Genomic DNA, 27425 nt, shown 5'->3' on the forward strand with positions numbered 1-27425 from the left:
GTGAGTCTCGACGAAGCGCAACATCTGCTCAAGTTGCTAGAGTCAGGAGTGAGTTGGAAGTATGTGGAGTGAGAAGAGGGTACTCCGCGTTTGCTGTAATTACTAAAATGTTTAATCCGCTGGTTGGCAGCACAAGAAATGAGGGCAAATAAATATGTAAGGAAGTGGGAAATTGGAATTTTCAGAGATTTTGACAAAATTTTTTTTAAATTTTTTAAAAGAAAAACTCAATTTAGGAAAGTAGAGCACTGAAGATTAGCTCTTCTCGTCACATTAAATAATACTGGAACCAGCCTAATCATAGTTTAGCTCTTTTAATCGGACGGAGTAAATATTTGCTTAGGTTAGGATAGGTTGGTCCGGTAGGCCTGCGGGCCGGTCCTTTGCGATACCAGAATGTAGTGCCTTCACATGTTCCCTGAGTATTAGTCATCGTTTAGGATGCCTGCGCCTGATGTGAATTTTAATAGTTTATGAGGCTTCACTAACAATATCTCCTCTAACTTATCGTATTATGGGGTCCCTGTCTCGCTAACGCAGGACAAACAAGAGCCACTCCACTGTTTCCTTAAATAATATTTGGTTAGCTTCAAATACAAATTTTAGAAGATCGAGTACTCCGCAAAGATCTTGGCCTCTGATGATCTCTGTAAGACCTCAGGAGTTGCACTAGTGGAAGAGGGCGTCGAATTTTATGACAGTAGAAACATGTTCTGCAACTTGTGGTTAGCTAAACACTTGTTCTCTTCATCCGTATGGTTACCCACTCTTCGGTGCTCCAACATCACTTCGCCACAAAGGACCGCGCAATCGAACAATACACGAAACAAATTGTACTGTTAGCTATACAAATACTTTCGACTTTTCATTTTATTTTTCCTTAAAAATTTTACAAGAAAATTTTCTTGTAGAAAATGACTAAACACAGTGGTTAGTGTGCTGTACTGCTGTGGAGGAACTTAGGGAAAACCCCTAAACAAATTGCATTAACGCCGACAGGCAAAGTTTTCCAAACTACAAGCAACAGCAACCAGTTGGCTGCCCACACAAGACTTTCCAGCTGAAGTTTTGCCACAAGTGGGTGAGCCAACTGCCAGAAGAGGTCCCCATTCGGTTGGTACACTTCATAACTATTTGGCTCAGTTGAGTGACGCAATGTCACGCAACAATAAGCGTAGGGATAAATAAACGAATGAAGGTTCCGGCTGTGACTGAGGGAACCGAAGGGATGAGTAGTTCGAGAGCACTACCGAAATGACAACATTTTTGTAAAGCTTCATTCTTGTCATGCTGAAACTAATTTGAAAGTAACCAAAACAATTTGGAAGACATTTTCAGCAGTGTCAACTAAGCTATAGGCTGGACCATACAAGGAATGACAAGCAAAATAGTTTTTGAGAAAGGAAAAAGGAAAAAGAAAAATGAAATGCCTTAAAAATTCAAGAAGCGGAAGAAATGGCAAAATAACTAAGTGAATTGTCTGCTGGCTAACGGAAGACGCTCGGAACGTATGCGCGCCGGACGACACCGGACGAAGGTGTTGAAGACGAAGACAACAGAATGCAAGAAAATTGGCGAAATTTCGTTAGCTTTGTATGGACCAAACAACAGCACAACAACAATGAAAAGCGTCAGCAAATAAATAACAACATTCATTGCTAGAGAATGATGGACAATGCAACCATGGACAATAACAGCAGGAGCCATCAACTGCTAGCGCTGAGCTACGCACAGCTGCAGCTGCTCTTTGTCCGTCTCGTCGCTTCGTCGCCACCGCATCTATTCTCTAGCGTTGCGTTTAAACAATAAAACTATTGTTGCTCCAGTCGGAAAGGAATAAAAGCAAAAATATTTATCAACTTTCCACCACTTTCATTACGCATTCCCTCTCCAGTTTCCTCTATCTTTCTCTTCTCTCCATGTCATACTGATATTTTATGGCGCGTCATGGACGAATGACCAGCAGTTGGGTGTGCCGGCTGGCTGGCAGTGCTTGTGGTTGGCTAGAAAATCGGATGCGAGTGAAAGCATTTTGTCCGTAGCTTCCGCGCGCGTACTAAATAAATTTAACATAGCCAACCGACAATAAAATCTGACCGAGAAGGGCATTGAAAATGCCAAAGGCGCCTCAAACAAACAACCGAGCTTGCTTGCCACTAACATTATGGTAGTCTAAAATTTTCTTTACAGCTTTGTTAGTTTGACCGAGCGCAATGAATTTTTTGGTGGCAATGATGTTGGTGTACTCAAGAGACAGTGTCTCAGAAAAGTGTTATAATTACAAGAAGTAGGAGTATGATGTCCAGCAGCTGAAGTAAAATGGTTATTCTACAAAAGAGGTCTAGTCCAGATTGGTCCACCGTTGATGGAGTTTTGCTTTCTCGGGTCCATTTTGACTTACTTGGCCGATGGATGAGGACAACCCAATGATAGATGGTCCAATATCCATAAGTGTAATATTACTAACTCACTCCTACTAACTGCTAAAAGAAAAGGAAGTCCTTCAAATATATGGAGTTCAGTAATCCTAACGTTATAGGAGGAAAACTCTCCAAGACACTAATTTATTCTTCTAAACATAAAAATATGGATCTATGTCCAGTGAGCTATGGTATTGCTGTGGACAACTAATAAAATAGACGTAAGTTTAGTACGGTTCCAAAATAGGTTTCTCTCTTCTTAGATTTAGATTTGTGGAATTCTAAGAACAGTAGACTTGTTTATAGTAATTTTTGAGTGTTTCAAGCCAAGTAAAGGGGTTTTCAATAAGAGCGCTAAAAAACAAAAACGGTTTGTGATATCAATGAAATTCAATAGTCCTGTCAAAGTACGTTCGATGCCATTATGTATGGAACTCGATTTCTTTTGCATGGCCACCACGGGAACGCAAGCTGAAGCCCCTTACGGCGTCAAATCGCACGACCAAGGCGGCCAATTTACTGGGCCATTTCGGGAGATAACAGGTTCGCTAAACTTGGCGTCCAAGTCCATATCATACAATTCAGGCCAAACATATTCGGTTACCTTTGAGCGGTAGCGATACCCATTCACAGTAATGTGCCGTTTTTGATTAACATGGAAGAAATACGGACCAATGACCCCGCCGGCCCATAAACCGCACCAAATCGTAATTTTTTCGGGATGCAATGGTGACTCATGGAGTACGTGTAAATTGTTGCCTGACCAATAATGCATATTTTGCTTATTGACGAAGCCATTCAGCCAGAAACGTGCCTCACCGCTACGAAGGACGTAGCGCTCTTAAAGTTGAGGCCACTGACTTCGAATTTCGGTAGTAAATTTTAATAATTCCTACTCGTTGTTGGATTGTATATCTTTCCATTATGAAATGGCAAACCTTACTGAAGAGAAATGTCAAAAGAGCGGGGAAAATATAAATAAGATCCCTATCTACTTTGTAGCATTCCTATTAAAGAACCCTTTAGTTCCAATTCAAGCTCCAAATAGTTGTCCAAATCATAGACTCAGACGCTAGTAGAGGTAATTAGGGGTCATTGAGCACTTTCAAGATTTTGCGCTCTATAAACACGATTTAACCTCAAAATGTTGGCACATATTCATCGCACCCACTGTACATAAAACGACAGACTATTTGCCACAACATTGGCAACTGCAAATGCACTACTCCCTTCAAACTATCCAATAAAATAACACCATCTATGTAACTGTTGGTACTGCTTAAAATGGAACACTTAAAAATTTAATACATTCTTTGAGGTTATGTCATAAAAACAAAAATTTAACACCAAACCACAATAGCGTCATTCACGAAGAGTGTAGAGTAATGCAACAGAAGTGCAACTTGAGACAATACTAAGACACTTAACAGTGTTTTACGACATTGTCAGCCGAAAAAAGCACAAACAACAAGAATTGCACTACGAAAGCAGTAGAGATGAAGAAGGCGAGGAATAAACCAAAAATGTCTGCGCTTAATTGCTTCAAAATAATGGCATTGACGAACCGAGAATAGCGACAACAATGACCAATAAGCTGATTTCGCTTAAGAAAAGCTCAACAGCAATAGATTGTGTATAGTATACACTTGACTACCGTTATCGCAATGAAAACAATACTTATCACTGTCAGACAAAATGGCGCGCGCGGCTAAGCAGACAGCAGGGCACATCAGTCAAACTTCCAGCGATGGCAATCTTCAAAGCTTTATATAGTATATATATAACCTCAATTCCACATTTTACCCGTATTTTCTGCGGTCTACTCTCTCTTTCTCTCACTCTTCAAAGTACTCACCTCACCAACTCCAGTTGCATGCCGCTCAAACGATTGAATTCCATGAAGAAACGTATCGCCCACAAAAGGTAGGAGTCATCATGATTGCCGGTGCCGGCATTACGTTCCAGCACACGTCGCACCTGGCGCACCAGCGTATTGTAAGCCGAACGCAGGATCTCAATGCAGAATTCGCGCAGGCACAAACTGAAACACAACAAGAACAAAAACAAATTCAAATAAATAATAGAAAATAATAATGAAAGAGAGATAAATGAAATAAAATAATATGAAATAAAAGTGCGAAGAAATGGAATTACAGCAAAGCAAATAGAATAGAGATGCAGCAAAATAAGGGTATAACTGTGAATAAGAATGAACTAAATTGAAAGAATAAAATCGCGCACAAATGAGATTGAGGTTAGGTGTAGTGGGGCCGTTAGATGGAGGGAGGGGGACTACTCAGTCAGCTTAGCTGTTTGCTTGTGAGCGATTTGTGTTGCCGCCGCCACTGCCACAACGAACGACGAATGGCATGTGGGAATGGGTATAAATAAATGAATGTTTAGCATGAATAGCGGATTAAATGGCAAACAGTATTTACATAGATAAGTATGGATTTACATTCACATATGCGGAGATTTAGGTCAGGGAGCCGGGAAAAATAAGTTGATTTATATAATTGTTTTATTATTACATAATAAATATAGATAAGTTAGGTTAGGTTTTGCAACTGAGAGAAGTAATAGCTTAAGTCAGATAACAAAAATAGCAAAAAATAATATTATTTAATTTAGGTTCACAAATTGTTGATATAATTTACTAAAGGGTGATCCATTTCAAAGTTCCCTATTTTTTTAAGAAAAAAAAAACAACAGAAAATTCAAATTTAATGGGGATTAACATGCCGAAAGAGCATTCTTTGGAATTTATTTTTTAAAGATTATCTCTTTCAAATGTTGGCCGCAGCTACGTCTCAGATGATCCATCCATTGAGTTTAATTTCAATGACTCGTTCCAGCATTTCGACTGGTAACTGGCGAATAACAAGCGTGATGTTTTGATCCAAGTAATCGAAGCGGGATTGTCTGCATAGATTTTAGACTTTACATATCCACACAGGAAAAGTCTAACGGTGTGATATTACACGATCTTGGTGTCCAATCGACCAGCCCAAAACGTGAAATTATCTACTCACCGAAGTGTTCTCTCAATAAATGCACTGATTAATTCGATGTGTGAGAAGTGTTGCCGTTTTGTTGAAACCAAATGTTGCCAAGGTCACGAGCTTCAATTCCAAGCATAAAATAGTTGGATAACATGGCGTGATAACGGTTGCCATTGATGGTTACGTTCTCACCGACATCATTTTTGAAGAAATATGAACCGATGATTCCACTGGCCCCCAAGCCACACCAAACCGTTGTTTTTTTTTCTGGATGAAACAGCAGCACTTGAATCTCTGCAGAATGCCCTTCGTCCCAATTGCGGCAATTTCGCTTGGATATGTAACCAATGAGCCAGAAATGGGTTCGAAAACGTCGGATCATCTTGGAACTTTTCAAGTGCCAATAGAGCGAAGCGATGTGGCTTGGGGAGGTCGAGCGGCTTCAGTTTTTGTACAAGTTGCATTTTGTACGCTTTGAATTTAATATCTCGACGTAAAATACCCCAAATCTTTCCATAGGTCAGTCCGGGATGCTGTGGACGGCGCCCAATCGACTCTCCACGTTACATAGGACAATACAATAATGCAAAATGCAATATGGTTCAGTGCATCTACTTCTTCGGCTTCTTTCGAAAAATACTTCCCAACTTTAACTACGTTTGTTTGAATCACTATAATACCAAGGTGGTTGGTTTCATGTGGCTTTTAGGTGAGAAAGGCTGAAAGTATATGATTGTCCATTTTGTCCACTTTCGTCGAGCAAATTTAGAGGCATACCGTTTAGTCTAACTATATATGTAATATGAAAGCAAAATCCATTTCCATTATCGAAAGAAAGCAATAAAATATCGTATGAACACATCTTGTGTTATGAAGAGGAATCATTAAAGAAAACGAATTCCCTTCACTTATGGAGGAAGTAGAATCTAATAATGTTCACTAAGGCGATACGGTTATATGAGATATTTCTGTTCATTCTGTATATAAGACTCGGTATAAAAATCTATTTATGTGGATGAAACTAGGTAGAGAACAAAGAAATATTTTATGTTCCGAGGATCTCCCATACATGATGAGAGTAATTCTTAACTATTACAGTGAGTTACTTGTAACGCCAATATAACACCAAAAGATGTCTTAAAAGGCTCAGAACGTGCTCCTTAACACTAGAACATTATACATTGCCGGCAATATTTGACTAAACTAAAAACATTTGTAACCTAATACTTTTTCAAAGCGCTTCCAAAACGTTTTGTTACTTTTTCCAAAAAAAATTAGTTTCATAATTACCAAAGCCTTGAAATCGATAATACGCATTTCATAAAATTCTCAAGCATTCGTCACATTTAAAAATTCCGACAAATTTAGAAATTCACTTTAAGATTCCATTTTATACTTTTGCCGTGCTTTGATTAAATTTCGCATTTGAAATGGCGCACTTATCTTCTGCCAGCAAAGATTAATGTTCCAAGGTCAATTCAACATTTCTCTACGCTCCTTTTTACCACCTTGCAGCGATATATGATATTTCCAAAGCGATTAAAGATGTATTAAAAAGGAAAATGAAAATATTGCTTAAAGTGCGAGGCAGTGAGAAAAGCAAAAGCTTAAATTTACGAGTATTTGCAAATACATACTTCAAGCACACATGTGCCGTTAAAATGCTGCAACGTCGGTGGTAGAAAATATCTTTGAGGGGTGGGACTTTCGAGATTACTAGTTCTCATGAAACGCATTTTCCTCGAAAAGTTTGGTAGCTCTCACTTGGTACTCGGATTTTTCACACACTATAGCAATAAGAATTCGAAATTATTATGGAGGATAAGCCTCCAGATCAAATTATCAAATCCAGTACCAAATTTAACTTCACTACTTATTCCAATGTTTTAAAAATACCGTTATTTTTTTGAGTTTTGGTTTCTTAAACACTTTTCTTCACATTGAAGTCATACCCCTAACGTTAGTATCTGCTGATCTTTGTAGAAATGTGTGAGCGACTATGAGTATGGCGATTTTATTTCTCTTCTTCAAGAGTATAAATATTAAATAAATAATAAAAATGAAAAGACGAACTAACTGTATTTTCATTTTGCTGCACAATAAAGCGGAAGAGCCAAATAAATATATGCTTAAAAGTCAGTGCCAAAGGCGGGCGACTAGAATGCACGAAACGAAGAAATAAATGAAACGATTAGAAAGTAAAACACTTAAAAACGGGGAAAAACTACGGCAAAAGCGCTAAAGGGTCATAAACACAAGAGTGAAAGTACCCAGGTTTCAAGAATTTCAAGAATACTCACTACTTAGAAATTAATTAGTGATATTGGGAGCCATGATTATCCTTTGCTGATTATGCGCTTTCTTTAGTGCCAATACCGTTCCATATTCTCTATTATCGGACATTTAAGAATATAAAGACTGAGGACCATAGTAAAATAGTTTACTTCCAATGGGTCGAGCCATTTGTTTCAAATTTGTATCGTTAATACTAATGGGATTAGGGGATTTTGATTTTCTGATCACAAACTGAATCGATGCTTTGGTTGACGAGAGCCTGCTTACACCAGTAGAACTTACTGGCGAGATCCAGGGATCCACCTAGTATATGGCGATGTGCGGTCTTCCTAAAATCGACAGGAAATGTCGGGGATCGGGGGAAATAATAATGTGTTTCAGGAACGCTTGCTGCCACGGAGACAACAAGGATAAAATTTAAACAGTTGAAGCATGAATCCTTTGGATCAAACTACCCTCATGTATACACGGAGTGTTTTGAGCCTATCGAAAATGTTGAGAACCTAAATCAATTGCTGGATGACTTAAGGTATTACATTCAAGACTAAGTCAACATGTAGTCTATTCTCTTTTCATCTTAAACAACAGACAGAAAAAGTTTTTAAAATGGACCTCCAGACAAAGGTGGGTTCGGGATAGAAACAGTGTTCTCCGCTGACGTATTTCTTCTGGAACAGGATTTGATTCGTCGAACGAATCAGAAATATGCAGATGCTGGATAATAAAGTTGCCAAAAGAACAACCTTTGGTGGCATAAAATCCGACTCGGCTGTTGTTATTGCATTGCATTACCAAAAGGATGGCGGTAAAGTGAAAATGGACACGTCTTAAATATATACACACCTACACACACTCACGCAGGCAAGAGCGTATAAATTTATAGCCTTAAGTGGAAAACCAACTACAAATTATTTCATTCATTGCGAAACGAAAATTGCAATTTCCATTGTTGCATGCCATGTAATTTGTTGTTGCAGCAAATTCACTCGATGCTTATTATGGCCACTGGTGGTACAGAACGCGCTTCACAATGTGTGTGAGCGTGTTGCTTGCAGCTTATTTTACGGCTCCTTTAACCGTAACACGTCCGCGCAACTTAGCAACACAGTTAGTTGCAGCGTAAGCAATGCTTTGCCGCGTTTTGTTTTTTTTTTTTATTCTGCACAAACCCGCTGCGGCTGAAATAAAAAGTGAAGAAAAATCTGCAGCAGCAAAGCACTCAATTAGAATGAGGAGATGATGCAATGGCGAAAGGTTAAAGTGCTCGACCGCTGTATGAGTACATATGTAGTAGATGAGTTTGTACTTATAGCTATAGATACGATTATGTAACAAATGCAGCAGCAGCTCGTGGCTTGCAATCGATTCTTTGTTGATTTTTATTTATTTATTTTTTCAAGATTCCTTTCACACACCGCGTCTCTCTGTGTTACCACACAGTTATTATCAGGATTAGTGTTGTTGCTGATTTGGCTGTTGTGATTTGCTTGCGTAACAGGCTGCGCTCGACAGCTGCATATTGCTCATAACGGTTCAAGGTGGATTCAAAGCAATTGTGGCGACACGGAGAAGCGCTACAGAGCACTACTTTTCAAGATAAAATGATTATTTGCGCTATTTTATTACGTTTTGTGATACGTACTCACGTACTTACATTACCACACAATCCACGCAGTGGTCACGGTCAGTGTCGGACTTGAGATTTTGTATTTCCATTTATTTTATTTCTAGCTTGTCATTTGCAATAGATTGCTCCGTTTGACTCCACTTGACTTTGCTTGTGAAATGTCTGTGCTTATTAGCCGTTTAAACGCTTCAACTGCAGGCAATGAAGTAGTGCAATTGCAAGAGCAATAACAACAACATGATATAAAAAATCGTTTAAATGCAAAGTAATCATTTGAAAATTTATATTTCTAAAGAGTAAATGGAGGAAAAAGAGAAACTCAGAACGTAAAGTTACAGCAGTTGATTATTAAAGAATAAATTGAATAACAAGAGAGATTTACCAAAAATTATGCTTTTAAATAATAAAATAATACATTCTGATTTTATCAAAAATAAAAATTTCATGCTAATTTTCGAAAAAAAAAATTATAAAAAATTAAAAAAAAAATCCTTGAAAAAACCTAAAATCTCAAATTTTTTTAATTTTTAACTCCACCACACTCGAAAAAAAATTATAAAAAGAATTCACTTAAAAAATTCTAAAATCTCCAAATTCTAATCTTTAACTCCACCACAAGAGTGCATGCCGTGAACAAATGCTTTTAAATAATAAAATAATACATTCTGATTTTATCAAAAATAAAAATTTCATGCTAGTTTTCGAAAAAAAAAAAAAAATTATAAAAAATAAAAAAAAAATCGTTGAAAAAACCTAAAATCTCAATTTTTTTTAATTTTTAACTCCACCACAATCGAAAAAAAAATTTTAATTTTCGAATTTTTTCAAAAAAAAATTAACTTCAAAAATCCCCAAATTCTAATTCTTAATTCCACCACAAGAGCGCATGGTGCGAACATATGAATTTACATTTAATTTATTTGCACCACATCCACCGCACAAACAACGCAAATAAGAACGCGCAGTGCTCAATCACTGCTTTTGCTGTGGTGCTGCTGCGGCCACCGGGGCGTATGCGCAACCTCACAAGTAATTGCGCTGAATGTTTACGCTTTGTCAGCTAATAAAAGCTCATACACTTTGGCCAGCTAACGTATTGTATTGTTCGTCGCACTTCAGCTGATGCATATCAACGACGTGTGTGCACTGGTGCTGCGGAGCACGTTAGTCAAACAGTCACATCGTAAAAGTTCATCAATGTCACGTGTTGTTGTTGTGCAGGTGTGAGTTTTATATTTATTATTTTTCTACGTTTGAGTGCACCATTTTATGGGGTAAATAAAAAGCAACAACAACAAAAACAATACAAAATATCCCGCAAAGATATGAAAAACATAGAAGGAAACAAGTAAAGTGGGGATTTCTTTGAACTGATTTGGTTTTGTAAAGTTGTCTGCAGCAAATATCAGTGCTGAAAGGAAATATCATGATCTCATGATATAAACGATCATATTCTGGTTATGTATTATTGTATTCTTGAAATGTTCACAAAACAGTCTATATTGTTTGGTATAACCTGGAGGAACTATCAGAAGATATGATCCAGCCATTAGACACCTAAGCCATAAATAACGTTATAAAGGAAAAATTTAGTATAAAGGCATATTTAGATGTATTTTTTGGAAAAGTGGTCGTGGCCCCGCCCCCAAATAGGTTTTTTATATATATCTCGTACATACCGAACATACTAGTCACATTTCCTTTTAGTATCTCATCACAAATAATGAAAAACATCAGAAACACTAAATTTTACAGAAGAAATGGAAGCTGCACTCAGATTAAAAAAAAATTAAAAATGGGCGTGGCGTCGCTTATTGGTAAAAAACCGTATCTCAAAAACTATTTAACCGATTTCAATGAAATTCGGTACATAATATTTTTTGACATTTTATTTCACAAGGAAAATGGGCGAAATCGGTTCACAACCACGCCTACTTTCGAAATAACTCAATTTTGAATTCCTTCTAATATAACACCAGGAACCAATGAAGATAGCGAAATAAAACTGGCTTCGCTTTTGGGAACATTGTCGTGATCGGACTATAAATTTTTAAGACCCCATGAAGAACATGAAGAACTCATTGACTAAGGGTAATTTTTCATCGAAAATATCGGTAAATCTCTCGGATATTGTAATATAATTCAGAGGCAATATTTTTTTCTAATAGTGTGTCTCTATACCATAAATGGTTTAAATCGGGTCATAATTTCCCCTATCTCCCATATACCTATTATTATGTTTTTAAAATACGGTGGGCTTTATACCGCATATTTCGGTTAATATGTGAGATATCTTAGCAAAATTAAGTGAGATCGGTTCATGAATTAAATCAGCCCTCATATACTATAAATAATGATTTTCGTTATTCTAGTGGACTTTATGCCGAATATATGGGTCAAATTGTGTTATTTTGATAAAATTACATCAATACATTGCGAGTGTATAAAATTTTCGGTTACGTTCGAACTTAACCCTTCCTTAGTTGTTTTTGATCACTATGTCAAGGCAAAGCTATCTATTGGAGGTTTTCTGCCACTAATTAACTCTCAAGGTTATATAATACATTCATCAGATCGGTCAGAATATGACATTCATGATTCAAAAACTTTCTAGATACTGGAAGATTCTATAGAATGGACAGAAAATATCCATGGTAGTTCGAATTAGCCATAGCCTCTTTCCCTGTATCGCAGTCTATCTAAGACGGTCTGTGTGTAGATTGAATTCTGTCTCTAACATCTGCCATCGAATTGGATAATTACCTTGTTGAAACCAAGATGCGTACCCACCTCAAGGACTACAAGGTCGAACAATTACAATAGGCATTCCACCAAGTGAACCCAAGAATGCATGAAATGCAAGCTTAACTGGGAACTGAAAGCCCAGAGTTTGTTCAATGAAAAATTTTGTGATAAACTTGCCCATGGATAAGTTGAGCGACCAGAAATCTCATCGTAAGACGTTGCGTCGGATAAAATTTTATATGAATGAAAAAAATAAAGTAATCTCCAAGAAATACTAAACTTTATGGTGGAACTATTTTGCTAAATAGGTCCAAGGGCAGATATGTGTATAAATAAGATAGAATTTCTAATAAATAAATCCGAATTCCTAATCTATCCTAGGTCGAATTATAATAGTATGTCTAAGGATCCCGAAAATTACTACTCTAGTGTTTGTTGCTTTTCATTTTACCAAAGCAGCTTAGAGATAGGAATTTATGCATTTATTGTCTGGATATAAATCCGGTTCCGTTCCTGTCCAAAATCTACTATTAAGCATATAGAATTCTAACGAAGCGAACCGAAGTCCGCCAAAGACGTCAACTATTTAAACACAAAATAGAGTAAGAATGGTTTGAGGAGTCGACTTAATTTCCCAAATCTTATAATACAATTTTGAGGCAGACACGAGTCTATATTTGATGAAGATTTTATTAAAGCTTTTCTAATAATCACACATATGTATGTATATACGACCATACTGGAAATTTAGAAAAACTCAAAGGATTTCGTAACAAAATAATCTAAACTAGAGAGCTAATAAAACGAGAAAACGCTTGCATAAACCTTGTCAATAACTAATGTTTGCGAGCAAACGAGGTCATCTACCTGGCATTAATTTGCTCGGATTGCCAAACCGTTAGCAGCTGGCAACTGATGAAAATACGAAAATAGCAGTAAAAACGAAGGGATAAAAACGAAAAATGTGATATGGCAAAGGTAATTGAACACTTTTCGTTGATTTGATTGAATTTGAAATGAAGCTAATTTACAAAGCAAACGAAAAATGGCCAACACGAAGGCGCATGTAAATAGATACAAATCCACAAGCAAACACACTCGAACGTTTCAACAAATAAAAAAGCACAAGTAGTATGAAAAAGGCAATATATAGGACCGCAATACATGGGACCGCACTTAATTGAATTTCTCAACATTTACGGTATTTTTTCAATTTTTCATACCGCCGCTTTGGCTTTGGCTTCGGATTCTGATGCTTATTCTATTGTGTGCATACGAGTATTTCCACTTACCGCACGGAGAACGCACTGCGTCGCGCCAACTCCACCTCCTCCTTGATATGGCGAAATGAGCGCTTCTGCTGATTCTTCTCACGATCGAAATCAATCGACACAACACGTTCCAACGGCTGATGGCAAATGATGTCGCGATCCGACACGGATTTCATATTCCGTATTACATACGTGCCGCCGAAACGTGAATGTCGCACCGTCGGCGGTTTGCTCTGCAACCGTTGTCGTTCACGGCGGCGCGCTGCCAACAATTCCTGCTCGTCGCGTTGCTTCTCCGCGATGCTGCGTTGCAACGATGCATCCGCCAGGGATTCGGCTGTCTGTTAAATGGGAAATTAGCGTCAGTTATATTTGCAATATTTAATGCCGGCGGTTAGGTCACGCAAAGGGCGGTGGCAGCGATGGCTGAGGTGGCAGTAGAGGTGTTGCGTGTTGCGGTAGGTAATGTATGGCATAACAATTTGTGGCTGAGGTGAGAGAGAGCGGCTTGCAGGTGTGTGTGTGTACGGGAGATTATCTATGGCTGCCGCAAGGAATGTTCATTGCGTTCGCTATTTCATGTGGTTGGCAAGGCATAAGCTGCTGTTGGCTGGTTGTTGTTAATGCTGACAGCGTGGAAAATTGCGTGCCGCACGGTTGTATTTAATTGAATAGTTGAAGAAATGGTTTAGTAGCGATCATGACGCGTTGAGCAGAAAAGCCTGGCGTGTTAACGGTAAATAGATTTGACTGACTTTAAGGGAGTGTTTAATAGTTCTTGACCTGATTTAAACTTGACTCTAAGTAATTTTAGAAGTACTTGACAGCAAAGTATGCTAGCAATTTAGAAGAAATGAGGACAAGAGTAACCCTTGGAATATATAATATGGTACCCAAATTCATTCTCTGAGAGTATAGAATTAGAAATATATTAGCTCCTTCACTGATCTATCGAAGTTGGATAGAAACTTTGACTTGATTTTGCGTGTAGATGGAAATCGATGGACGTCTATTTAAGCTTTAGCTTTAGAACAGAAAAAAATGAATTAAAAGTAAGAGAGAAGAGAAAATAATTAGATGAATTAGTCCTATATGGGAAAGAAATACATTCCTATATGATGATACGGGAGTATACAGTCTTTGCGAAACCTATGATGTCCCAGAGGACAGAAAAAAATCATACAAAATAAACTTTTGATAGTCTTGAACGAACACATATGGATTTTCTAGAGTAGACGACCGAAGGGAAATGTATATTTTAGACCGGCATTTCGGCGGTTTTCCATTCAACAAACTTTCTGTACAAAATGGACCATGGACTTTAGGAATGGAGAATTCTGATTGGCTAAATTATAAGCGAACTAATCGCTTGATATGCGGATGTATACTGTCCAGGGCTTCTTTTTGGGAGAAAGATTTAAAGTTTGAAAGGATAGCTATAGAACATATCTTGCCTTCATCATATATCAGGGTATTGTCGAGATTAAAGGTATGAAATTTTTATACGCCATTCTGTCCGAAAAAAGGATAGACTAATTGAAATCGAAATTATCTAATAATAGGCCCAACAAGGTCGGATTATAGGGAAAATATATCATATCATTTGTACATGCGGGAACTCTTGGCATGTAGGTATAGGTCTTTCCTGCGACAGTCGGTTCGAAGTTACCGGAATTTACCATACAGACTGAAGACTGTGACTTCGGCGATCTAATCCTGTTTGGATCGATAAGTTGTAATGTAAGTCGTTTACTCCTTGTTAATATTGAAGTACTTAGTATTTGGTTGGATAAAAATCCGGTTCCGTTCCGATTACGTAGAACCGACTATTGTGGGAACGGCAACCTTACGTACTTAACTCTTGGAAAAAACAAGCATGATATGACCTATGACCTGGCTTCTTTCATGATAAGATCATTGCATAAATTCGCTAAATTTGTGAAAACTACTAAAATAATTCTAACGAGTAATTTCCATTTACCAAATGCAAGTTCTACTTTAAATATGCCCATCAACTTAGCTACATTCCCATCAGCTACAGTGGCTGCGTTCAACTCATTCGCTGCCTGCCAGCAGCCACCACTCACTGGCGCCATCAACTCCACCACCGATGCCTGCATACTATGCGCCGACTTCATCTTAGACACATAAGAGCAAGTACAAATACTCACTTGTTCGCGATAGAGCAGACACAAAATCTCTAAACCGTGTAAATGAAACTGATGCTCATCCGGTGATGACACCACAAACAACACCAAATCCATGAGGCCCGACTGATGCAGCGCCCAGATAACTTGGTCATGCAGACTGGCATCGTTATCGGCACGACACTCCGCCTCCGGATTGGCCGGCACTTGAAGCACGTTCCGTATCAGCACAAGGACGCGTTCAATCATCAGGCTCTGCTCTTCGCTGCGTATCGCCCAATCCTGCAAGTGAAAAAAATACGACATTAAAACAACAATAAAAACAGCACGCGAATAATGATAGCAAATAAAATACGAAATAAAACAGAAGTGTGGCATTAAAATTTTGCAAGTAATAAATTTTTTGACGAGCAGTACGCGCGCGCCGAACCTAGGCCGCACTGCGTTGGCATGTAAATCTCATGAATTAAGTAGCTACATGCGTACTTACATAACAACACATAATAGACATTAGACATAGAAATTTATATTAACTGCTTTTTTGGAACAAGCAACCGACGAAAACGTTGACGGCGACGGCAAACGCGTAGGCGTGCATTGCAGGCGCTATGTGCCCTTAAACTGTTGCCAAGCAGAACGAATGGGCCGTCATTAGTTAGGCAATGGTTAGAAATCTAAAGTTGAAATCAATTTACTTCCGCTCGGACAGGAGCGGTAAAGCGGATCAGCGGCGAAATGACAGCGGGATGCGGTATATTAAAATTTTAGCTACAACATACATACAACAACATAGCAAAAGCAACCAAGTCCATTTGCTCTTCCCCCAACCACGAGTATCTGAAAACTTTGCAATAAAATGCTATGGCTTTAAAATAAACTCGCAACAACAGCAACAAATAACAGTAAATTAAGTAACTTTAAGTAGCATTGAGCATTTAAAATAAATAAAATCGGCCGGAATGGGGAAGAAGACAATAAGACATTTTGCAGTCATGGCGATTATTTTAGATTTAGAAAGTGAAATGCGTTGCGAAAGCGCCCGACCCCACACACACAAACAGTCTTTGGTCACGCCTTTAGTTCAAAAAGCCCACTTTCACACGCTCTTCAATTACAAAGGCACACATTTGCCTTGTCCATATGTTGCGAGTTAACTGTTAACTGCACACAGCTGAATATAAGAAATAAAAATGTGAGGTTAAAGCATTGAGTTCACCCAGTAGGAATTTCTTATGGCTAGAGTGTTCAGTATTTTTTGACATTTCATCATAGAAAGACTTACCCCTGAACAACGTTTACAAATTACTTACTTACGAAAATTCACGTTCTGTAAGGAATATGTTTCGCGGGCTACGCTCAACTTATGGACAATATAATCGGTCTACTGAGTGTACTATTCGCAACAGCACCACCCATCTTGAGACCCAACATTCATTATTGGATAATATTCGACCGAATAGACCACGTCCAGCAGTGAAGAAAATCTAGCAGTCGTAGCTGAGAGTGTACACGAAGACTGTGGAGAGTCGATTCGGCGCCGTTCGCAGCATACTAACGTATGTAACGATTTGGACATCGATTTTACATCGAGATCTTAAATTTAAAACGCAAAAAATACAGTTTGTGCAAGAACTGAAGCCGCTCGATCTTCCCAAGCGACATCGCTTCGCTCTATGGGCTCTTGAAAAGTTCTAAGAAGTTCCGACGTTTTCGAGTCCAATTCTGTACAGTAATGAGGCCCAATTCTGGCTCAATGAGTATATAAACAAGCAAAATTACCGCAGATGAACAACAGCATGCAGAAAAAACAACAGTTTGGTGTGGTTTGTGGGCCGGTGGAATCATCGGTCAATATTTCTTCAAAAATAATGCCGGTGAGGACGTAACCGACAATGCAAACTGTTATCGCGCCATGATAACCGACTATTTGATGTCTGAAATTGAATATCGGCGACATTTGGTTTCATCAAGACGCCGCCACTTCCCAAACATCGCAACAATCAATGGATTTATTGAGAAAACATTTCCACCACCACCACCAAGATCATTCGCCAGCTACCAGTCGAAATGCTCGAACGAGTCATCGAAAATTGGACTCAACGGATGGAACATCTGAGACGTAGCCGCACACAACATTTGAAAGAGGTAATCTATAAAAAAGTAGAGACGATTATCAACCTTTACCATTTAAATGAGATGGTATTCAAATATCAGAAATAAGAAATTTGACTTTAATATTACGCTAAGATTCAGCTGACTTGAGAACCTCATTATGCTAGTATTGGGCCGAGGAAACATTCTTGAGATAATTTTGAAGAATCTTGAAAAGTTGATAATCCTTAACTGAATATAAAACTGGTCCCGTTAATGTTTCTGAACCGACTGTGGTGAGAACGGTTCTCTTGGTAATAGTTCGGACTGCCTAGTCATCTTTCTGAGCAGATAACTTGGGTAATCAAAAGGATAACTTCAAACAATGAACAATTGCAGAAATTTTGTCAACGTTTTCCTACTGGGACGCATTTTAAAATGACCGAAAAACGACGCTGAAACGGATATGCCAAATGCGATAAGCGAGCACATAAAAGGATGAAAGAAACACGAAACTATATTGTACAATGGCATACACGAGCGAAACAAAACCAGGAAATAAGAAAACGAATGAGGTTGGAGACAGCAAAAGCAAGCACTGAAAGCGGACCATGAAGAGTTGAAAGATAAGCGTATGCAGAATGGAAAAGTTGAAAATCCCTTTGTATTGCTCCCTGGAGTGATATGACTGTCATGGCAATCGGCACCAAATGAATTTATGGATTGGAGGTCAGTGCGTAAATTGGCAACGCCGGGCCAAATGGAAATGAGTTAAAAGTATGTATATTTATGTATTTATGGGCATGACGAAAATTGTAAGCGATGGAGAAAAAACAATTTAAATAACTTATTTAAAAAGCGTAATAGATTTAGAGAGAGAGAGCGGAAGCACCGTATAGTAACTTTACAAACACAAAACACATTAAAGTGACCGTAAAGTCACATGAATCTTGTAGGAAAATTCAATTAAAGTGTGGCAAGTAAAATTAAATTTATGCCTTCTAAAGCACTCGCTGCAATTTACTCCAGTTAAATATATTTGTGGAAAAGCAAGTAGTGGTCACTTTAGGGGAAAATGAGTGCTCAAGGTTCTTTTATAATGATTGCTTTTGCAAAAAACTCGTGCACTGCATGCCACGCGCAAACATTTAGAATTAATTTAGCGAATTTTTCTGCACTTCTGTGCTGTTTTTAAAAAGCGAGAGAATTATTAATATTTGCATGCCCCAGTAAGTAAGTATTTAACATTTTCCTTTTGCGTCAATTGCTACTTGCCACTGAAAGCAGGCGGCGGTGAAGCAAGAAGCCGCTACAGATGAGGGCTTGAGCAAAATAAACAGCAGCAGTCCAATATGGCCGCGGCGGCAAGCTACCAGCAGCAGGCGGAATAGAAGCAGAAGCAGCTGGTCTTTCAAGCGCGCCGCGCCGTTAGATGCAGCATGTGGCAAGTAGCGAGCGCCGAGTGGCCACCGCAGAAATCATGCCACTCACAGTGAATAATTTCAAATAAGCGCGGTGCGGGCGACCCCGGTGCTACGTCGAAAAAGTGTGCGTGTATATACAGTGGCAGCAGCGCCTCCAGCTTTTGGACGAAATAAAGCGTAGCGCTCAGCAAACAAACAACAAAAAACACAATATTCATCAACTGTAGAAAGAACACAAGTCAACAAAAGGACACCGGAAACACAAAAAATACCGCACGCACGCGGGCTGCCGGGCGATGGTTGGTATAATATACACTGGCATATTCTTTTATATTTCATTTTCGTTTGGTTTCGCTTTTATTTTGGGACATTTTCATTTTGAAATCTTCACGTACCATAAAAATGGCTACCAATATCTCTTGCACGGTTCTTTGATGCCTTCAGGTGGTTACCGCTATCGATCCACGTAGCTTGTAAAGGGAGTTTCAATGGGGGCGTGTCGATTATTATATCAAATAAATTATCGATTAGAACCCAGGTTGTGCAATGAACCATGTTTTGCTGGTCCAGCGATCTGTTATCCAGAGCAACGTGAGCAGTCTTTGTTCGAGATGGACCTCCAAACTTGTTATTATGGTTAGCTTAACAGTCCGCTGAAGAAACTTCTGTGCATAAAGAACTTCAGTGGTTCCCAAAGAACTAACAGTGAATTTGCTTTGGAATCCGATATGTTGAAGAAAACTCCGATGAAAAATACCAAAAAAGAGAACTCTTTGTTTTGAAAACATACGTTATAACGACTAAAATTTTAGGATATATACCCAGAAAATCAGAGCATCCGAGCCAAAGCGATGTGATCGAAGGATCAAAGCAAGAAGATAATTAAATCACCTAAGGATCACCAAGAACGGGATAGAACATTTGGTAATTGACATTGAGGACTTATTTAAATTGCGGACGAAATAAACCTTCAAAAGGAGACAAGACAAAAGACTAAGGAACAACAAAGCTACAGCTGACGATGGAATAATGATAGATGAGGACCCGCCGAAGAAGTGTAACTCAAAGTGTAAAGTCATCTTCTCATTACCCCAGACTGATATACCCTGTATATCACAGATAGACTGGGTCTGTTTGTAAAAATATGTACGTGGCGTCAATATTTCTGAAATAAACACACCGCTCAGGCGAACGATAAGCACAAACGACGTTTGAATTTTGATTTTATTTTTTATATTTTTTTCTTTCAACTTTTTTAACACTGAAGAGTAAATAGCATCGTGTGTATGTGCTGACTTGGTCGACGAATGCCGCTAACTATTTGCATTGCTTAGCGATTTGTGCATTGTTAGGAGCTTGTGGAACTTATTGCTGATTTGGTCAAGGTCATCAAGCTGCTTTTTCGACATTTGTTATGTATGTATTACCATATATACCATTTAAATTTACGTTTTTTGGAGGGATCATAGTTATCAATGTAAACTAATAATATAGAAGACTTCGTTCTAAGCAAATTTGTTCTTTTACCAGCATCTCTTTTATGGTTGAAAAACTAAGCGAGTTATATCATATCAAGTATGATTCCAAAGTTAGAACTGTTATTCATTTGAAATTTCTAATTTTTAGAAATATATTGAATCAAAAGCCTCGAACAGCTGTCATACATAATACAATAAATTATTTCGAGATAGATTTTGTTTTTTGATGACCACTTAAAGGGGACTTACATAACTATGAACTGATTCTGGATCTTTGTAATTCCGTTGGAATTCTCTAATATTAAGAATTGTCCGAAGTGCTGAAGGTCAGCTAACAGCCATAACTTTGTATCGATAATTTATAGAATTTAAGTTGGTTCCTAAACCTGTCTACAATCCAGTTCTATGAAGAAGTTCTCTGACCTGACGATGCTGCGTTTATTGAGAGGCATGTAGTAATTTTGATTTATTGGCTCAACGAAATGAATGCGGGTCCACAGACTTGAGAAGAAATCTGTTTGATTTCGTCACTCTACTGCTAAATGTTACCAAAACCAGACCTTACATCGTCTAACGTAAAGTAATTGATGAAATTGCAAGTAGAAAAAGACTATTCGTAAGACCGAAATTTATAAACTTCGTTTCGGATGTTTTTCACCAAGAGCGCTAAAAAGTAAGTGAAAGTACATTCGATGCCATTATGTATGGAACTCGATTTCTTTTGCATGGCCACCACGGCATGCTTGCAGAAGTCCAGACGCTGAACCCAATTTTCGACGGTTTTCAAGCATAAATCGGCCGATACTGCTGCAATTTCAAGTTTGATATTCGTAGGAAGTTCATCAATCGTCGGGGGCTTATTGGCATACATAGACAATAGACTTGACGTAATCCCACAGGATATAGTATAACGGTTTCAAATAGCACGACCGAGGCGGCCAATTGACTGGGCCATTTCGTGAGATAACACGTTCATCAAAGTTGGTTTTCAATAAATCGAATGTGACATTCGCTGTGTGGATTGTGGCGCCGTCCTATTGGAACCACATTTTGTCCAAGCTCATATCATTCAATTCGGGCCAAAAATATTCGCTTATCATTGAGCGGTAGCGATCCCCATTCACAGTAACGTGCGGGTCTTCATCGTCTGGGAAGAAGTACGGCCCAATGACACCGCTTGTCCATAAACCGCACCAAACCGTTATTTTGGCGGAATGCAATGGTGACTCATGAAGTACATATGGATTGCTGCTTAACCAATAACGCCAGAAATGAGCCTCGTCGTTACGTAGGATGTAGCGCTATTAAAGTTGAGGCTACTAACTCTTTCCGGTAGTACATTTTAGTAATTTCGACTCGTTGTTGGATCGTATATCTTTCCATGATGATATAGGAAACCTTACTGAAGAGAAATGAAAGGGCGGAAAAAATATGACGTCGTTTGCTGTCCTTATTGGTCTACTTTTGTAGCGTTCCTTTGAAAAAACCCTTTATTAAGAAACTGTATATCGGCTTCAAGAGCTCGTATGCTCTTTTATTTTTAATATATTTAATATAATAATATTTTTTCATTAATCAACGAAATCAAGAAATTCTTATTCAACTAAAAACCCAAGAATCAAAGCATCCACAGGACGCTCACGACAGAGTCGGTTCTAAGTAACCAGGTCGGGTATTCTTACAATATTTTTGCGTTCTTAAGTCTTACGGATGGATTATACAACTAACTGTTCTAACTGTTTTTCTTTACATTCTCGACACAACCGTTTTTTTTTTTGGGGGGGGGGGAAATCTTTATGAGCAGCTCAAACTCAATGTTAATATTAATTGTTAACAGAAGTCTCTTTGACTGTATGTAGAAAGGGACAATGTCAATGAGAAAACTTGTAGCGCTTGCCAGATGTTGCTTGCTGCGCCTCCTTCACGCATTGTGTATCGTTGCCATGACGTTGTGCCATGAATTGAAAGTCACTTATTTGGATTGTGACCACGAACCGGCCGCCGCTGCTGCTCCAGCTGCGCCACATCAACACTAAAAGCGACAAATTTGAGTATGGTACTTCAGCGTGTTGTTGTTGTTGTTATTGTGGTGCCAGACACTTCCTCAAAAGCGAAAGCACTTCAAGCCAAATAATAGGACACTGAGTGAGCTGTGTTTGTGTCAACAATTTGTTGCTTTTCGAGAAAAGTGGCTACTAAGGCAACCAGCTACAAGCTGCGCCGAGCTGTTGAACATTTTCAAAAAAAAAAAATTAAAAAAAAACATGTAAAAAGAAATGAGGCAAAAATCAACTTGTTCGCTGGTGGTTAAAATGAGAAAATTCGGCCGTCTATTGTTGTTATTTTTTTTGTTTTTTTTTTGCTTCACTCGCATTTGTCAAGATGAAAAAGTTTTTGTGCCATGCTTAATTTAATCTGCGCATTGTGCAAGGATTTGTGGTCTAAAATGTGCGTAGCCGCTTTATTCAGGCTTACTTTCCAAGTGTTTGTGTGTGTGTGTGTGCTTGTGGCAGTTACTAAGTGTTGTTGGTTAGCCTTTGAAAGCGGCGTTTATTACTTGCGTGCGTTGGATTTAATTTTTCTAAATTAAATTTTCTTCGCTCTTCCTCCGGCTTGTTATTTTAAGTTTCTAAGCTCATGACGCACGTACGTCATATTTCAGCACCTACGTACGGGCTTATATACGTACGTACTTACGTAAGTTGTTACAACGAAAATGCTGGCTTTCTTTCCGCTTTGTGGGCGTTAGCGTAAGCGATTTAACATTCAAAGCGACAAAAGTTTTCATTTGCGATGCGAAAACTTTTGCAAATTATTAAGACCGCAAATGAGTAGATTTAACGGTGTATATGTGTAGCCGTGTGTGTCTTTGTGTGCGTGCGTGTGTGACATGTCGGATTAGGTGGTGAAATTTCATTTCATTTATTATTCAATGCACACGCCTGGAAAGCAAAGTAATTTTTGCTGTAACTTGTAATTGTAAAAATAGAGTATCTACACGCTTATATGGATAATGCAAACATACTACATACATATACATATGCGTTTGAGAATGTATAAGCATACAAATGGATGACATTTTTCAAAGATTTTAAGCCAGATATTTTGAAAATACATATATTCATGAAAAATATTCCAAATTCGGAATATCTTTAAACCCAACCCGAGCCATTCATAACTTTAGTGCTGGCGAAGCTATAAACCATTATCACACATTTTTTTTATAAAGCGAGCAGCAACTAAGAACTTCTTTAGTAAATAAAAAAAGCTGTAATTTCTAACATCATTTAGGCAGGTGACGTTAAGGGTCGTATGCCATTTATGATTTGAACGAGGTTAGGTTAGGTTAAAGTACCCCTTAATATACCTATCACCGCAGATGCAGAGAAACTCAGATTCGACTGTGACACACGGAAAACTCCTAAAGGATCACTAAGACCCTTAAGATGTGGCATGGCGCTTGAGCTCTATAATAAAGTTCTTAAGTCGGCTAATGTCGATTCCCATCACTTCGCTGGGTTCGCCGAAGATATGCCTACCGATGTGCTTTAACCTAAGGCGAATGCTGGATATTGAAGGAGGAAGTGCTTGGACTTCGACTTCCTCCAAACAGCTTTGGCAACTATCGTCTGACTTGATCCCTAGCCTCAACGCGTGTGTGCCTATTGGGCAATGACCAGTAAGCACTCCAATTATCGTGGAGATGTGAGCCTTACTGAGTGACACTAACTGCAAAGACCGTTTTCGATCCACTGTGGGCCAGAAAGACCTCGCTACTGAGCAGGTGCTGGTTGTTCTCCAGCGCTTGGCGAGCTCACTCAAAAACAGTATGTCCAGCGCTCTGGCGCAAGTGGTGATTTGAACAAAATGTCAGCCAATTTCTGGAAATAATTGAGTCGCCAAGCTTTGCACGCATTGTGTCGATGTTTAGAAGTGAAACATGAAGTTGTGCAGCGTCTTGTTGGAAATAGAGATCCGTCCGGTCAACATCGTGTTATAACACTCGCTATTGTTGGGAACGACATTTTCTGCCTTATTTCGAGAGAAAGCGCGATGTTGCCGCCATATCACAATTAGCACTAAATAGTCAATTTTTTAAGATGATCGCGTTTTGTTAACTTCAGGGGGGATTTAACTCACCCCAATAGCGACACTTTTCTTTGTTGATGAAGCCATTTAGCCAGAAATGGGCCTCATCTGAGAAATTGACCTTTCGATGAAAATCATCGTTAGCTTCCAGCATTTCCAGCGCTTAATCTGCAAAGCAACGGAACTTGTTATTGTTATATTGACATAAAACATTCCCAAAGTAATTTTGAGGTATGCTGCCGATTTGACAGTTCTTGGCCTAATAATAAATAATACAAATGCGGTCCGTTTCTATTACGTAGAACCAACTGTTGTGGGAACTATGCTTCAAATGATCTGACGATTTCAGTTCTTCTTGCGAAATAATCTTGGACAATTTACAAGCGTTATACCAAAATGCCAAAATGAAACTTGATATAATGTAATAGCCAACATTACATAATAAAAACTGACACAAACACGTAAACAAACTTAGCTATCATGAGCTGTCAAAGTCAAAGTTTATTGGTAGATGCTGTACTTTTATTTATTTATTTTTTATTGTGTGGAGAAAAACGAAGAACTGGCTCCATAGTACTCCGATAGACGTTTCCGAGTGGCCTATGCCGCCAAAAGATCTTTTTAATATCGAAAATTTACGAAGTGTGTTATCGGCGAACAGCAGGTATTAGATAATTGGATTTCAGTTTTCATTCCGCTAATAGTTTTTTCGCACAGGAGTTAATTGATCAATTAATCGGCCTTTGCTCTATTAAAGCGCTAATTTCGATCGATTTACCAGACAAAAGAAAACAGCTGATCGAGTAGCCTGCTGTGCGAAAGGCAAAAACTGTTTTCTCAATTATAATCTTAATGTATTACATTAATTTGGCTGTACGAAAAGGCTATAGCAGTAGTTTCTTTTAACAGTGAAGTTGTTGTTGTAAAGACAGTAAAGAATTCTTAGTAATATTGCACAATATTACCAAGTTAACAGTCCTAAGACAGATAACAATCCAGTTCCGCTTCGGCTAGGTAGACCCTACTGTTGTGAGAATTCGTAAGCCATTCTTATTGAATTGATCTTTTAGAAGCAGCATACGAATGCTATTTAAAATATGTATATACATATGTTCATACCAATAATGTTCATACGCAAATCGTATACGAGTAAATAATAACGTATGTATACGCAATAAAATATGTTAATATTAATATTAATTCATATTCAAGTCCATGTCCATTTACATATTCAACACACCATAAACAGGATTAAACTTTATATTCATGCTCATATTTTCATATTCCTTTTTCCTTTGGATTCTTATTTATATTACATTTGTATTCAGCGGCAAAATCATATTTATTTTAAAATTCATATTCAAAAATTTTTTTTATATTCAACCTTATACTCATACGAGGGCTGCTATATATATTTCTGGCCTAGGCAACACTAAGTGTTGCCAGGTGCAATCTGACATTTTCATTGGAAAGTTTAACGTTTTGTCATTTAATCGTGAATTGTTTTATTTACAGGGAATTAAAAAATTCATTTCGGCCAAAAAATGAAATTAACTCGTGAACATTTTCGTGCGATCATTTTTCACAACTTTCGACGTGGATTATCGCTACAAGAGTGCATCGATGAACTAAAATCTTTGTATGGCTATGAAGCACCATCCTATAACACTCTGAAAAACTGGTACAACGAATTCAATCGTGGCCGACGCTCGCTCAAAGACGAATTCCCTGAAGGTCGTCCAAAAACAACCGTTGTGCCAGAAAACATCGATGCCGTACGTGAACTGATAGTGCAAGACCGTCATGTAACATACCTTCAGATAGAGGCATGCCTATGCATATCTCCCACCAGCATACATTCGATATTGCATGAACCCCAATCCCGCATAATTTGACAATCGCTCAAAAAAAGGCTCAAAAAAGTGTTTCGAAAATTGGTTTGAGCGCATGCAGAAGTGTATAAATCTTAATGGAGAATATTTTGAAAAACAATAAAACCACTTTCGTTGATAAATATTCCTATTTTCATTATTAGGCCAGAAATATATATAGCAGCCCTCGTATATGTATATTAACAACATTTGTATGAGAACATACAATAACATTTTCATATTTGCATTAAAAATCCCAATCATATAATATTCATATCCTCATTATTTAAAAATACACTCGAATACACATAAAAATATATTTACTCAATCAGTTGCCACAACAATCAGTTCTATATAATAATAACGGTCACTGATTAAAAACTGTCGCCTTGGCAGCATCTCGAGAAAAATATTTGGAAAATATTTCATGATGCTACAACAGCAACAACACGATTAACAATATATATTAATAAAATCGTCGAAAAAGTTTTATTCAAAATCATTAACTCAATACAATTTTAGGTTATGTCACTTGTTCACACAAAAAACCCTTTAACAAGACCTCAAATACCTACACACCAACACATTCATATAAGTTGCATATAAAACCAGCTTTAATATTAATGTGAATTGCACTTTTAATTGCCAAGTCTACAAACGTCAAGCAAATTTGAGCGCTACTAACATTTTATATGGACAATTTGCCACAAACTGTGGCATGCTCAATGCTCATGCCATTGCGCCCAAGTATACACTGCTGTCAACTGTCGTGGGAAAAGTTTTAATGCAGCTTGAGAGCATAAAAATTGCATTTCTATTTTATTATGTGGCAAATTTAACTTTTTATCAGCCGTCGCCTATCAACTGGCTGTGATTTTTACAAACAGAATGCAATTAAAATGTCAACCGGGTAAAAAACGCTGATGCGACGATGGCACGGCAGCCATTAACCGACAAGTGCGCAG

The 27425-nt window shown here is 38.1% G+C and overlaps 1 protein-coding gene across 2 annotated transcripts in view; it reads right to left on the reverse strand.

Moving 5' to 3' along the window:
- The window catches only part of LOC105214565 (protein timeless homolog), a 458589-nt gene that overhangs the window by 385066 nt on the left and 46098 nt on the right, over positions 1-27425 (reverse strand). For both annotated transcript variants that reach the window (XM_054230454.1, XM_054230457.1), the window contains 3 exons: positions 15532-15789; positions 13382-13701; positions 4276-4461 (listed from right to left, as the gene is read on the reverse strand). In XM_054230454.1, coding sequence (XP_054086429.1) covers positions 4276-4461; positions 13382-13701; positions 15532-15789 — 764 coding nt within the window. The remainder of the gene's footprint in view (positions 1-4275; positions 4462-13381; positions 13702-15531; positions 15790-27425) is intronic.

This window comes from Zeugodacus cucurbitae, chromosome 2 (genome assembly GCF_028554725.1).
Source record: "Zeugodacus cucurbitae isolate PBARC_wt_2022May chromosome 2, idZeuCucr1.2, whole genome shotgun sequence".
NCBI classification, from domain to species: Eukaryota; Metazoa; Arthropoda; class Insecta; order Diptera; family Tephritidae; genus Zeugodacus; species Zeugodacus cucurbitae.